General features: G+C 36.5%; 1 protein-coding gene across 4 annotated transcripts; it reads left to right on the forward strand.

Annotated features, from left to right (window-relative positions):
* Nucleotides 1-627: 627 nt before the first annotated feature.
* On the forward strand, nt 628-10,410 carry LOC103706689 (probable acyl-activating enzyme 18, peroxisomal). Of its 4 annotated transcripts, XM_008790911.3 has the most exons (15): nt 674-985; nt 2,644-2,773; nt 2,957-2,989; nt 3,072-3,216; nt 3,395-3,596; nt 5,242-5,282; nt 6,106-6,234; nt 7,373-7,449; nt 7,545-7,765; nt 7,860-7,954; nt 8,045-8,261; nt 8,360-8,485; nt 9,345-9,443; nt 9,552-9,761; nt 10,009-10,410. In XM_008790911.3, the coding sequence occupies exons 4-15, from the start codon at nt 3,104-3,106 to the stop codon at nt 10,120-10,122; spliced, it is 1,644 nt and encodes a 547-aa protein (XP_008789133.2). In that variant the 5' UTR covers nt 674-985; nt 2,644-2,773; nt 2,957-2,989; nt 3,072-3,103; the 3' UTR covers nt 10,123-10,410. The 4 variants fall into 4 exon arrangements, with proteins under 4 accessions (XP_038972145.1, XP_008789114.2, XP_008789122.2 ...); XM_008790892.3 differs by having other exon boundaries at nt 645-985; nt 2,957-3,216; XM_008790900.3 differs by having other exon boundaries at nt 647-985; nt 2,957-3,216; nt 7,376-7,449.
* Nucleotides 10,411-13,353: the final 2,943 nt, after the last annotated feature.

Below are 13,353 nucleotides of genomic sequence, written 5' to 3' on the forward strand. Positions count from 1 at the left end.
CAACATTAGTTGCACATCAAATCATTTTTTAACAAAACATTTTATCAGAGATTCGATGCCTTGTATGATTGGTAGTTAGCACTTTGCACTACTCTCAGAATCTGAAAATCTCCTGTAAATAGCATCTGGATAGATTCTGGAACCAAATCTATAATCAGCCCACATTTGACCAGCTCGCCCAGCCCAATTAATGGGTCCAAAGAAAAATTCTAAAATATAGCTAAAACTAGATTGGATGCCAGTGTATTCCTACCTAATTTTATTTTATTTAATAAATTTAAATTATATATATATATTTATTTTAACTGAATACAGATATAAACTATATATTGAAATTATGAATATAAATTGAACAATAAAATATTATTAAATAGATGATAAATTAAATTAATAGCATATTAATATAAGTATATATTTTTAAATATTTATAAATTTTATATAAAATTAAATAAAATTATAAATAAAATTGAATTTCGAATACAGAACAAATAGCTATCTGTATATATTTATATTAATATTTATAAAAAATAAAATTTATTAAAAAATATAGCACTCTTGGGACCATCCCAACTACCCCACTTCCCCGTCTCCTCAGGCTCGCTCACCAACCATTCTCCCCGGTTCGACCGTCAAACATTAAAATCAATTTAAACTCGCCGCGAAGGGAGAAAGGAAAGAAAAGGAAAGGATTGAGAGGAGCAGCGGAGGCCATGGCGAGAGGGAGCGTGTGGGAGATCGGCGTGGAGGATGTCGAGCGCGCCGGGCTGTCCCCGGGCGAGGCCCGGGCCTTCCACGCGGCGCTTCGGCGGGCGGCGGACGCGCATCTGCGGAAGGGCGCCGAGGCGGAAATATGGCGGGCGGTGGCGGAGGGAGGTGTCCTGCGGCCGGACCACCCGCACGCCCTTCACCAGCTCGTCTACTACTCGATATACGCCACCTGGGACACCGCCACCAGGGGCCCGCCCCCTTATTGGTTCCCATCGCCGTAAGGCCACCGACATCGATCCCAACTTCTCTCTCTCACACACACAAACAAACAGTTGTTTGGTATCGAAAGCTAACCTAACCGATCTCATTTATTATAACTAAGTTGTATTGTTCTCATCCAAACCAAATCTGATGCATATTTTTTCCGACTCGGCCAGACTGGGCTTGAATTAACCGAATTAAATTTACATTACTTTTGGACTAGAAATTATAGACTCGAGTGAGATTTGGTTGGTTCAGGTCTAAATCGGGTCGGGTTGCACTGAAATTGGGTTGTTTAGTAAACAAACTGGCTATAGATGATGTGACCAAATTTGCTTGAATTGCGCGGCTAGTATTGTCGTGCCTCTTTGAAAATATTTTCAACATTGTAGATGCCCTTTCGCATTATTTTTATTTTTTCTATTTTTATAAACAGAAAAATAAAAATTTTCATTTCTGTTTTTAAATTTTTCTAAACATATTGGGTATAATCAATTATTTTTAAAAATATAAAAATGGTGATGGTGGCTAGGGCGGCAGGTGGCACAATGGTAGAGGGGGCGATGTGGCGATGGTGGTGGTGCCGAGTGCATTGGTTTTGTGGTGGAGGTGATAGACAATGATGGCGGTGGTGATGGCAGTGGTGATGGTGATGGCAAGGGTGCCAACCATGAAACAGAGGCGATGATGATAATGCTGGTGATGTGGTGGCTGTGGGCATGCCATTGATATGTCGGCGGCGGCAATGATGATGGCAATCATATGATGAAAGCAACAACAATGGTAGGGTGGGGGCGATGAATCACGAATGTGGTCGTAGCAGATACAACAACGGTGGTGGTTGAGGTGATGTTGGTGGTGATGGTCGAAAAGTATATATTTCTTGTTTTTAAAAATATTTAACATAAGAGTTTCTTAGCTTCTTTTTCTTAAGAAATAACTAAAGTAATTTTGAAAATAAAAAATAAAAATAATAACACCAAACATGGTTTTTCTCTTTTCCTGTTATTTTATTTTAAAAATAAAAATAAGAAATAAAAGTGATGCGGAGCAGGCTATTTAACTATCCATTCCCCGAAAAAAATGATTCTCTAGATCATTCTAGACAAATTGTATTGCAATGAGCATGCAAGGTGACTAACAATGTAACATATGATTAAGTTAGATGTATAGGATAGGTGAGAACCCAAATAGATCAACCTTAAGCACTCTAGACAGAACTCCTTATACTTTAGTGGAAGATTTAAGGAACAAAAGAGCTAATTAGAGCAAGAGCCCCTCAACAACTAATAAGGCAAAACAACCATCCAAGTGAGATTGAAAAAGGAATAGAACAAAACTAACATAAAATACTAATCAAATTATTCAACATGCAATTAAGTAATGCAAATTCAGCAGCTCTGGAGTTAATGGGGATTGGAACTTTGAAGCAACAAGGCGTTGAATGTAGACAGATAGCTTTTAGCTTAAGCTGCAAGTGGATCATCTGACTTGTTATGAGACCAGAACTCTGAAATTCTTTATCATGCCTTCATATAGTGATTATTCTTCTTTTCTGTTTGCAACCTGCTAAGGCTTCAAATTAAACTACAAAATTGTTCCTTCCCTGTTTTAACATGAAAGTGTGAGCATGCAAATCTTTTTCTAGTCTACTAAAGTGATTATTTTTGTCAGGATCTACTGTAAGCATACAAATATTGGGCGAGTGTTGGAAAATAATGGCTTTAAGCTTTTAGGATCATCATATCGTGATCCCATTTCAAGCTTTGGCCTCTTTCAGAAGTTCTCGGCTAATCATCCAGAGGTGGCTTGCCATACCCTTCATGATTGCATATTTAGAGTTCTTGTCAAATTACATCCAGTGACCACCGGTCAGACATGTTGGCTGTGTCTCTCTTTATATCAACAATGGATATCCATGCTAAGAAATTTTATTTATGAGACATTGTTTTCTGCACTGAGTTTTTTTTTAATATGATTTTCTTAGGTCTATTGGTCAATTGTGGTGAAAGAGCTTTCGGTAATATTTCATGAAGCTCCGAAAACTATTCTTGATACTTCAGACAAGTCTAAGCATGGTGGAAATTGGTTCCCTGGTGCAGTTTTAAATATAGCTGAATGTTGTCTGCTACCAATGCATTCTCCGAAGAGAACAGATGACAGTGTGGCTATTGTGTGGCGGAATGAAGGTTCCGATGATTCCCCAGTTAATTATATGTCTCTAAAGGAGCTCCGCAATCAAGTTATGTATGTATATTTTGCATCGTTAACATCTCACTTTTCCCCCCTTAATATCTAATCCTACTAGAAGCAATAACATCATACATCATCAAACATTAAAAATATGGTGAAATTTATTATCTAATCCTAGATATCTTTCTTCTATTTAATCTGGATGGTGATATACCATAATTTTGCTTCATAGGATAGTTGCAAATGCACTTGATACAATGTTTAGAAAGGGAGACGCAATTGCCATAGACATGCCAATGACATGCACAGCAGTCATCATATATTTTGCAATCATCCTTGCTGGATATGTTGTTGTATCAATAGCTGATAGCTTTACAGCAAATGAAATTGGCACTCGGATGAAGATATCTAAAGCAAAAGGAATATTTACTCAGGTGAATATCTTCAATTTTTTTAGCTTCATTTACAATTTAAAATTGAATTGCCTTGTCTAGTGTAACTTTTCAGATATAAAGTAAAGGAACTCAAACATCTAAATCTCACAGAATTTCATTTTATATAGCGAACAAATGGTGATATCTGAAAGAAGATTGACTTGTGCCAAATAAGTATTAATCTGACACTGGGGGAAAATATTGAAGTTATCACATTGATCAATCATGTTTGCATTGTATACATCTATTGGCCACATGTGATGCATGTCTGAGAGACCAAAATTTGTATTGATAGGTGAGGTTAGAATGGGAAGGATTAGATGGAGGTTTGTGATTCTTCTCACCAAGGTTTTCCTCTTTCCTAAGGGGTTTGATCAAAGTTATTTAATTGACCTCTATGATGTGATTAAGGTTTTATTGTTTTGAAAAGTGATGGAGACTAATGATGTTATAATTATTTTTATTTCCAAATGTTAAATTTCATATGTGTATCCATAAATGCACTTCTTATTCTTCTTCTTCTTTTGTTGTTTTTAATGAAACATAATGTCTCAACCTGTTGGGGAGCTTGTGTTATTCGTAGTGTACTGCCTCCATTAATGAATGGTATGCATTTGTGCAATTGGCTAACTTCTGCTCTTCAAGTAACATGATATCTTGGCCCTTCCATTACCAGTTAAGACTTAAGACCCTCAAATAGTGATTGAGGAAGACAAGGAGATTAGAGTAGGATTGCAGGTAAAATATTCTTTTATTAATTTTCTCATTTTAAAAAAAGGACTACTAGTGATTTAAATAATCATAACTCGTTACCTCCACAGGGTTTATGCTTTGGTTCATCCTCTTCATGTTAGTACTGTTGACCTGCAGTATAGCCTGAACATGCGAAAATCTGATGACCTAAGCTTCAAGATAAGTTGATTGTTGAGAAATTTACTTGATCTCCATATATATTTATTTTTTTCCTGTCCTATGGAATCCAACTAGAATTTGATTACTGGTTCACTGTGAGATTTCCAACTTTGTTTTTATCTCGAACCTAGAGCAATTTGATTTGCTTATATTGTTGCCTTCTCTGTGACTACACCATTATCCCTCTTTAAGTGATATCTTGATCCTTGCGTCACTTCTATCAGCTTTTACATTTATCACTCGGTCTCTATTTGTTCATTCTCTGGCTAAGTTCATTTGAGCTATATGCTATATAGAGCCTGCACATATGCACAATTGTCTGTTGACGCTCATTTGATATGAATCTTATAAATTTTGGTGTCTTTGGGCTGATGCCAGAATGAATTTAGGTTTATCCAACACATGGTCCTCAAGTTATAGGATTTACAAGGAAGTACGGAAATTGCTTTAAGATGCTTGCGTTCCATCTGACAAAGAAAAAAAGAAAGGAAGGTGGAAAGAAAGAATGGTGCTTCTGATACTGAAAGACGACTCTAGAAATATACTCAAAAAAATTACTACCTCATAGTACAATCCACAATCCAGTATAACGAAAAAAATTTAACATGCTTCAATGGACATGATGGTGTAGAAAAAATTATATTATTTAATTCTCATGTCTATTTTTTTCTCAGACACATCTCTTGTCCATAGAAAGATTCCTTACATGATACACTGGGCTTGTGCATTTCAGGATTTCATAGTTAGAGGAGGGAGAAAATTTCCTCTGTACGGGTAAGTTTGATTCATAACTTGATTTTTACACTTCAATGCTGCAGTAAGTTTCTGAAAATTATCTAAAGTATGAACTTTTTTTCACATGAAGTTGCATTCCGTTTCCACCAAACTTTGCTACATATTTAATTATTTACCATGTGCAAACATTAGCACCTCCTACCTGAGTATAACACTGGCATGTCTGGAGTGATGAACATTACTAATGCACTGGTGCCTTGCATGTGCAATGCACCTTTCTTTTGCTGGTCAGGGCATACAAAGAAAAAACACAAAGGCCAAGGCACACACATAGGAAATATATCCCACATTTTCTCTACTCCTTTTGGGCACAGGGTGTGTGACGGAAGGAAGGCTTCAGCCTTCAGAGGTCAGCCATGTATGGCCAGATTCCAAGTCTTTTTTTTAACGGAAGTATAGATGACTATCTCACATCTGTTTCCTTAATCTAAACACGAGATTTATATACAATATCCAGTGCTTTTGTCTTTTCTTTTAGTCCGTGCAATTGCTTTTGAGAATTAGTGCAACATTTGGAGCTTGAAATCTAGGCATTAAAACTATGCACATATGCATGAGTAAGCTGAATTGTTCATACTTATAGTCCTCTAAATTTTCCCTCCTAACTTTTCGCATATGCAGTAAAACATTGTCGAAGTGAGATTTCTAGATAGGCTCACCTCAAATGGTTTTTTTGACCTCCTTTAGTTTATGAAATGTTATAAATGAATAAAAAGGCTGATTTTTATTTGTTTTAGAATATGGCCAAACCATTTCTGTTAGAGAGTCATCTAACAAGTTAATTGCTTTTTCTTTTGATCAGCCGTGTTAGAGAGGGAACCCCTTGTAAAGCTATTGTGGTACCTGTGCTGGGAAATGATGTGGGAGTTCAACTAAGAAGTCATGATTTGTCATGGAAAGATTTTATATCACGTGCTGCTGGCCTTCCAAGGTATCCCCAAGTTCAGTTCTATTAGTTTAGTTTTATTTATGATTTTTGAAATAATTTGTTATAAGCCATTATAATAGTTTTTATATATGACACTAGTGTTAAACATCCAAATGAAGACCTGAGCAAGAAGTTATGCCAATATATGCATAGTCATATTCAACTTACATGCAAAAGTGGAGCCAAAAGATAACTCTAAGATCAAAGTTGCAAAACTCTTTGCCTTTGGTACTGCATCAATTCCAGAAACACTCGCCCTCTCGCTTGCAATCCTGCTCTCCGTTCTTTGAAATTTTCTAATGCTTGTATGATGGAGATATATACCCATTAGAATCAGCTTTATGCTAACTAAATATATCATGCTTCTTACATTTCGTTTTAAACAATATGTTAATGATTGTGGACAAGGATACCGCTGAGTCAAAAAATTGAATAGCCTAGTGATATTGTGTTGGCACTTGTTAAGTTCCTTGTTACTATTATTTGTTAGTCCACATCTCCCTCTCTAAGTTTGACCCTTCTCCATACAACTATTGTTCTGTGTCATGGTAAAACAAGCGCAAGAGCAAGCAGAGTTGGAATTTAATTCATAGATATATGGTTCTATGTCCTGGCTACTTGGTTGAATGATCTTAAATAAGGGAACCAGTATGCTAGAGCTTCTTTCTTACCATCTAGTGTCTCAGGCATAATGGCAGGCCAGTCTCCTGTCAAGTTGCCTTGATCCCAAATTCGGCACCATCCCACAGGGTCAATATCAGGTTAAGAGATGGCTGTGGAATTTCACATTACTTTCATGGATCATACTTTGGTCTATAATGCTGGGCCTTACAGAATGGTATAGTGTTTGAAATTTGAAGTTAAAATTATCTTTCTTCATTCATTATCATGATAAAATCAGCAGAATGCAATTGTTGTTTTGGTAGAAACTTGTTAAAATGTCTGATACCTGCCATATTAATAGCTAAAGTTCCTCATGTGGCATAAAATTGTAGTGTAAAGAATGCTTATATTACTTGTTAGTTGATAATTCATTCTGGAATCTTAAAAAATGCATCTATTTCTGAATGCTCGCATTTTACTTCAGATGAAAAGTAATATGAGTTGGGATATACAAATGTAATAATAGTTTTCCCTTCAGCAGGCCATATAATTATTCTCCAATTTATCTGCCAGCCGAGAATGTGACTAATATACTTTTTTCTTCAGGAACAACAGGTAAGCTGGAATTCACCATCATACTTCTTCTTCCTTCAGCTACACTGTATTTATCTCAACCAACTCATTATCCATGTGTATGACTTCCTATACAGGAGATCCAAAAGCTGTTCCATGGACACAACTTTCTCCAATAAGATGTGCAGCTGATTCATGGGCACATATTGATGTCCAATCAGGAGATATTTGTTGCTGGCCAACAAATTTGGGGTGGGTGATGGGACCAGTTCTGTTGTATTCATGTTTTTTAACTGGTGCTACTCTGGCTCTTTATCATGGTTCCCCACTTGGACACGGCTTTGGCAAATTTGTGCAGGTAGCTGCTGCCGAACTTTTGTGTTTTCTATCTTCTACATTCAAGGGATCTTTTTCATTTGACCACCATGGATAATTCTATGAATCTCGCTCAGGATGCAGCTGTAACTATCTTAGGAACAGTACCAAGCCTAGTGAAAGCCTGGAAGAACAGCAAGTGCATGGACGGACTTGATTGGACCAAGATCAGGCAATTCAGAATCACAAGCCCTTTAAGTACAATATGTCATACATGAACCCTGATAACAGAGAAAATAAATCCATAATATTATCCTTGCAGGGCATTTGGTTCTACAGGGGAAGCCTCTGATAAGGATGATGACCTATGGCTTTCTTCACGAGCTTCTTATAAACCAATTGTTGAATGCTGTGGTGGGACTGAACTTGCGTCATCCTACATTCAAGGAAGCCTGTTGCAGCCACAAGCTTTTGGAGCATTCAGCACGCCATCAATGTCAACAGGGTTTGTTATTTTTGATGAACATGGGATCCCTTATGTAAGTATCTTTTTTCTTAATGTGAGAGTTGCTGGCAAATAATGTATATAAGCATTTTGTTTGGTCAGACAAATAAAAATTTACACCATGCATGACAGCCAGATGATCAACCTTGTGTTGGCGAAGTGGGTTTGTTTCCTGTATACATGGGCGCAACTGATAGGTTACTCAATGCTGATCACAAGAAGGTTTATTTTGATGGAATGCCAACTTACAAAGGAATGGTATGAAACATTTCATCGGCTATGATAGTACTTATTTTAATGCATATCCCATATATGTTGCAATTTTACTCTCTCTCTCTCTCTCTCTTTTCTCTAACTCGGATTGTCCATTTGTTAATTAACACCCTTAGTAAGCTGAAATTCTCGACCTGAACTGCCTTCTTAGTGGTATATGTGCATTTGAAAAGTTTTAGATTCATAGCAAACTCTTGGTGGCTTATTCAGTAAGTCCCCTAGAGTTTGAGATTTGGCAGTTAGGGTTTTCAGAGTCAAATAGAAGTCTCTATCATTTACAGACACTACAACATAAATATATTCCATATTTTGTCGTTTTTCTTGACTTTGTCAATTGACCATGTGACATGCTTATCAGCTGTGAGTCCAATTGATCTGTATGGCTTCATCTAGGTGAAGCAATAAATTTGCCATAGTTCTTGCTCCAATTGATCTGCATGGCATCTCATATTATCCATTTCATTTATTCTTGAAACTTCTATTAGTGCTTGGCTGGTATGGTTCTAAGGTTTATGCTTAGTGCCTTTTCAAGCATAAAAATAATTATCATATGGTTAATCTTTAGCATGCATTCATGAGCAATAAGGGTTTCTTAGATGTACAATAGGACTTTTCACATAATTATAACTATTTAACCGGGGTTCAGGCCTCTTGCTCAGCCAGTTGACATGGCTTTTTGGGAAGTCAGGGCCCAGGGGTTTAAACCTAGTACACACACCACAATAAATATATATGAATAAACAAATAGTTGTTTTATCCACATGATCACAAGGGGCATCCTTGTGAATACTATTCGTACAGATGCGAATTCTCATCACAAACTAATGGTACGTTTCATTGCCAGAACCTTAGAAGGCATGGAGATATAATTCAAAGAACAATTGGTGGTTATTTCGTTGTACAAGGTAGGGCAGATGATACCATGAATCTAGGAGGCATCAAGGTAATACAACATTGCTCCATTTTCTCACCCTTCTTTTTCCATTGCTAATGTAATGATTTATATATTTTGATATAGCTCGGTAATTCATAAATGTATTTTGATTATTAGACAAGTTCAGTGGAGATAGAAAGGGTGTGCAATAGAGCTGATGAAAGTGTGATGGAGACAGCTGCAGTTAGCGTTAGGTCCAGCACTGGAGGACCTGAAAAGTTGGTTGTATTGGCAGTACTGAAGGATGGATCAACCAAAGCTGATCTCAATCTTCTGAAAATGAAGTTTCAGAAAGCCATCCAGAACAACCTCAATCCCCTATTTAAGGTATCAACCCCTTCCCAGGAAGAAGGCAGTTAGACAAAATTTCAGTTGGCATTTTGGTTTGGCTGCTACCCTAAATTTAAAGCAAAGGGGTAAGCTGGAATACTTGAGTAGCACAACTGTCTGCCCAATTACATCTAATACTGTATTGCAGCAGAACATAGATTGTTCACAATATCTAATTTACTCAACTGGTCTGTATCTTGAGATGCTATCAAATTGTGAATACTTTGGTTTGCCCTTTGAACAGGTCAGTTTTGTCAAAGTTGTTCCAGAGTTCCCTCGGACGGCTTCAAACAAGCTACTCAGAAGAGTTCTAAGGGATCAGCTGAAGCAGGAGATTTCATCTCGCAGCAAACTATGACAGTACTATAAATTCTCAGATGAACGGCGTTGTAGCTTTCTTCATGAGCATCAAAATAGTTTCAGTAGCTGTCATCTGTGAACAATCTGCTATTGCACTGGGCTCTCTGGTTTGATTCCATTAATTATAATCAGATAGGGGCCAGCCTTGTTCTTTACATGTCCAATGAATAAGTATCCAGCAAAATCTGGAGATCGTGCATTGAAATCACTTGGCCTTCATGTTGTTCATCTGTACAGCATGGCTATAGAATGACTCTAAAATGGATTATGCTCATTTTTTAGTCTACCAATTCTGTATCTGTTTTTAAGTCATGGGTTAGTAGTGTTTTCATGCCTTGAGAACCTTTCACAAAGTACATAATTAAATGTTATTATTGATTGTTACTAGGTATTTTGATTATGACAGCAAGATATACTGAAGTTCATTTATATTTTAAATAATACTATAGATATTTTTAAAAAATATAGTATAAAATATTAATAAATAAATAATAAAATGGCGAAAGATTCTGCAGTTCTGTTGCACATGATTGATATGAGGATTATATAAAATTGTGATCCAAGAAAGAACATTGAAATATATTGAGAGCGCATGTGCCACAGAATATCATGTATAAGACTGAAGAGGTATTCCCACCATTTTAGTCCCGCAGAGGATCAGATGATGTTTCACACAGATACCACATTATTGTGTATATGACTATAATGCAACAGATCTGTCTTGAAACTGTTTTAAAAGCAGTAATTACATTTCTGGAAAAAAATGAAAAAAGCAATAAGTATATTATAACAATTATTTTTCAGAGGATATAACTATCCAATTTGCTTACCCAAAAACGGGAAAAAAAAAAACATTGTAACAGTGGTTAGATCTCAAGGTTGATCGGTCCACAGATATACCATCGACCTCTTTCCATCAGTGGAATTTAGGTAACACGAGGTTCTCTAATAAGTAACAGTGCAATTTAGGTAACATGAGACTCTCTAATAGATATCCAATTAGACCTATAGTTTGGTTTTGCTCGCAAGGTAAGTAATGTTTCGCCTTTTTTAAATTTTTCGTTGATATAATATTATTTTCAATATCAAATAAATTGTTAATCGATTTATACATAATTTATGAATTTTATGAGATTTTGTTTAAATGAAAAATTGACATAATTTTAAAATAATATTTTACAAATTATTATTATATTGTTTGTTGATTTTATATCGTATATGTAGATTGTGGTTGGAATATTAACTATATGTTATTCAGTCAAAAAAAAGAAGAATTATCATGTGTATCAGATTTGAACTTTCAACCTGACTATGTTCCGGACTCTGCCAATTGGGAGTTATGCATTGGCATTTTGATTATTGAGCTCATTGCTTCTACTTCTGGCCTTGCCATAGGATATAAATATGGTATTTTGGTCCCTACCATAGAGTATAAGTACAGTATTTCGGCCAACTCTGTAAGGTATAAGTGCAGTTTTATTTTTAATTTTAGCTCAGCCATAGAGTATAAGTGTGGTCATAATTAAAGGATGTTGAGCTGAATATAAATTATTTTGAATCGGATTTATGATTATATATATAAATATCTGAAAGATATGGATTTTAATAGATTTGTGTTTTGAAACAGAATTGGTTGTCTTTATGCTGATTTATGATAATTAGCATTTTACTATTATATCTTATGTTATTACATGATTTGTCTAGTTAGAGTATTCATTATTTTCTGAGCTGTCAAGCTCATTATCCTTTCTTTTTTTCATATTCTGAGAACTAAGATAGCAAGGGGTTATGATCAAAGTGACTAGAGGCCGGATTTGATATCTTTAATTGAGATCAAAATTTGACTAGAGTTTGATATAAATTCTTTAAAAAATTATTGGTTGTATGAGACATTAAAATTTGATTCTAGTTATTTAAATTAAAGTTTGAGCATTAATTATTTAAATTTATTCTGCTGCTTATTTATAATATCATATTGAGATGCCTTGGATGCTTATGGAGAGAATTCTCTATGAGTATGTGGTGGTTGTTGCGACCCTGGCTTGTGATCTTAGGTTGGGAGCGTGACTGTAACCTTTGCTAGGTGAATTTGTTATCCTTACTATTCAATTTTGAGATTGTTTTGTAAGGATGCCACCTGATTGAGTTGGTAATGTGACCGGGTATTGGATACCTTGTCCAACTTTTTTTTTTTTTTTTTTTTTTTTTTTTTTTTTTGCTAAAGCAAAAGGGGTAGGGGGAGGAAGGGACAAGCCCATCCCCGCGTAGCAGCCCCCACTGGGCCCCCGCCCCGCCAGGAGAATGTTCGATGCGGGCAGAAATGGCCGTGTGTTGGGCACCCCGACCGGTTTTACTCATACCCTCCCCACCCGTGGGCCCGGCTCAGCTACTCCTCTGAGCTCTGGCTCGAGTCCCATGTGTGAGTACGTACCTTGTCCAACTTTTCGAGGGAAAGAATATGTACTTATATAGTTTTGTTTGGATAACCTCCCAGCTTTGGTCTTGGAAATCATTTTGGTGGGTGAATTTTCTCTACTCTTTATACATTATCAATATGGGTATAAGTAGCTGATGATGAAGAATATTACAAAGAGGCATCGAAATGAAAAAGTGATAGATTTATGGTAGAAGGATAATAAGAACTAATTTCATGCGCTGCCAGATGTTTGGCACAAAATCTAAATTTTGGAGGAAAACCAGAGACTTTTTTTTTTTAATGATGTTTTGATCTAAGTCTCTGAAGGTATCTAATATGCAACAGCCTAACAGTCCCTTAATCCAAGTCATTACTAGATTCACCATTCTTCAATTACTCTAGGAGTGTGATAGCTGCTATTGTTTTGAAATACCTCCAAAGGGACCAGGTTGGTGTACCAGTGACACTTCCGCTAGATAGATTCTTTAGGTGAAGATATTATAGGTGAAGAATGAAAGAGAGGGTAAGCCATGGCAAGAGGATGATACTTATGGAGAGGGCGTAAGGGCGTGAGTCAACTCAGCATGGCTTTCTTTTTTTTTCTTTTTTTTTGTACAACAGCTGCTCACCCTACTCTAGTATAGGTGCAGCAAGCAGAATCAAGAGTGACAATCTGGTACAACTGTGAAGGAGGAATCCTCTGGTGTGTCCAGAGGACCTCTCCAGAGTGTTGTGCTTCATAGGAGGCTATCCAGTCGGCGGCCCTGCTCGTCTTCCAATATACATGCACTGCCTGAAAGGCGCTGTAGTTTC

The sequence above is a fragment of the Phoenix dactylifera genome, unplaced genomic scaffold (genome assembly GCF_009389715.1).
Source record: "Phoenix dactylifera cultivar Barhee BC4 unplaced genomic scaffold, palm_55x_up_171113_PBpolish2nd_filt_p 000076F, whole genome shotgun sequence".
NCBI classification, from domain to species: Eukaryota; Viridiplantae; Streptophyta; class Magnoliopsida; order Arecales; family Arecaceae; genus Phoenix; species Phoenix dactylifera.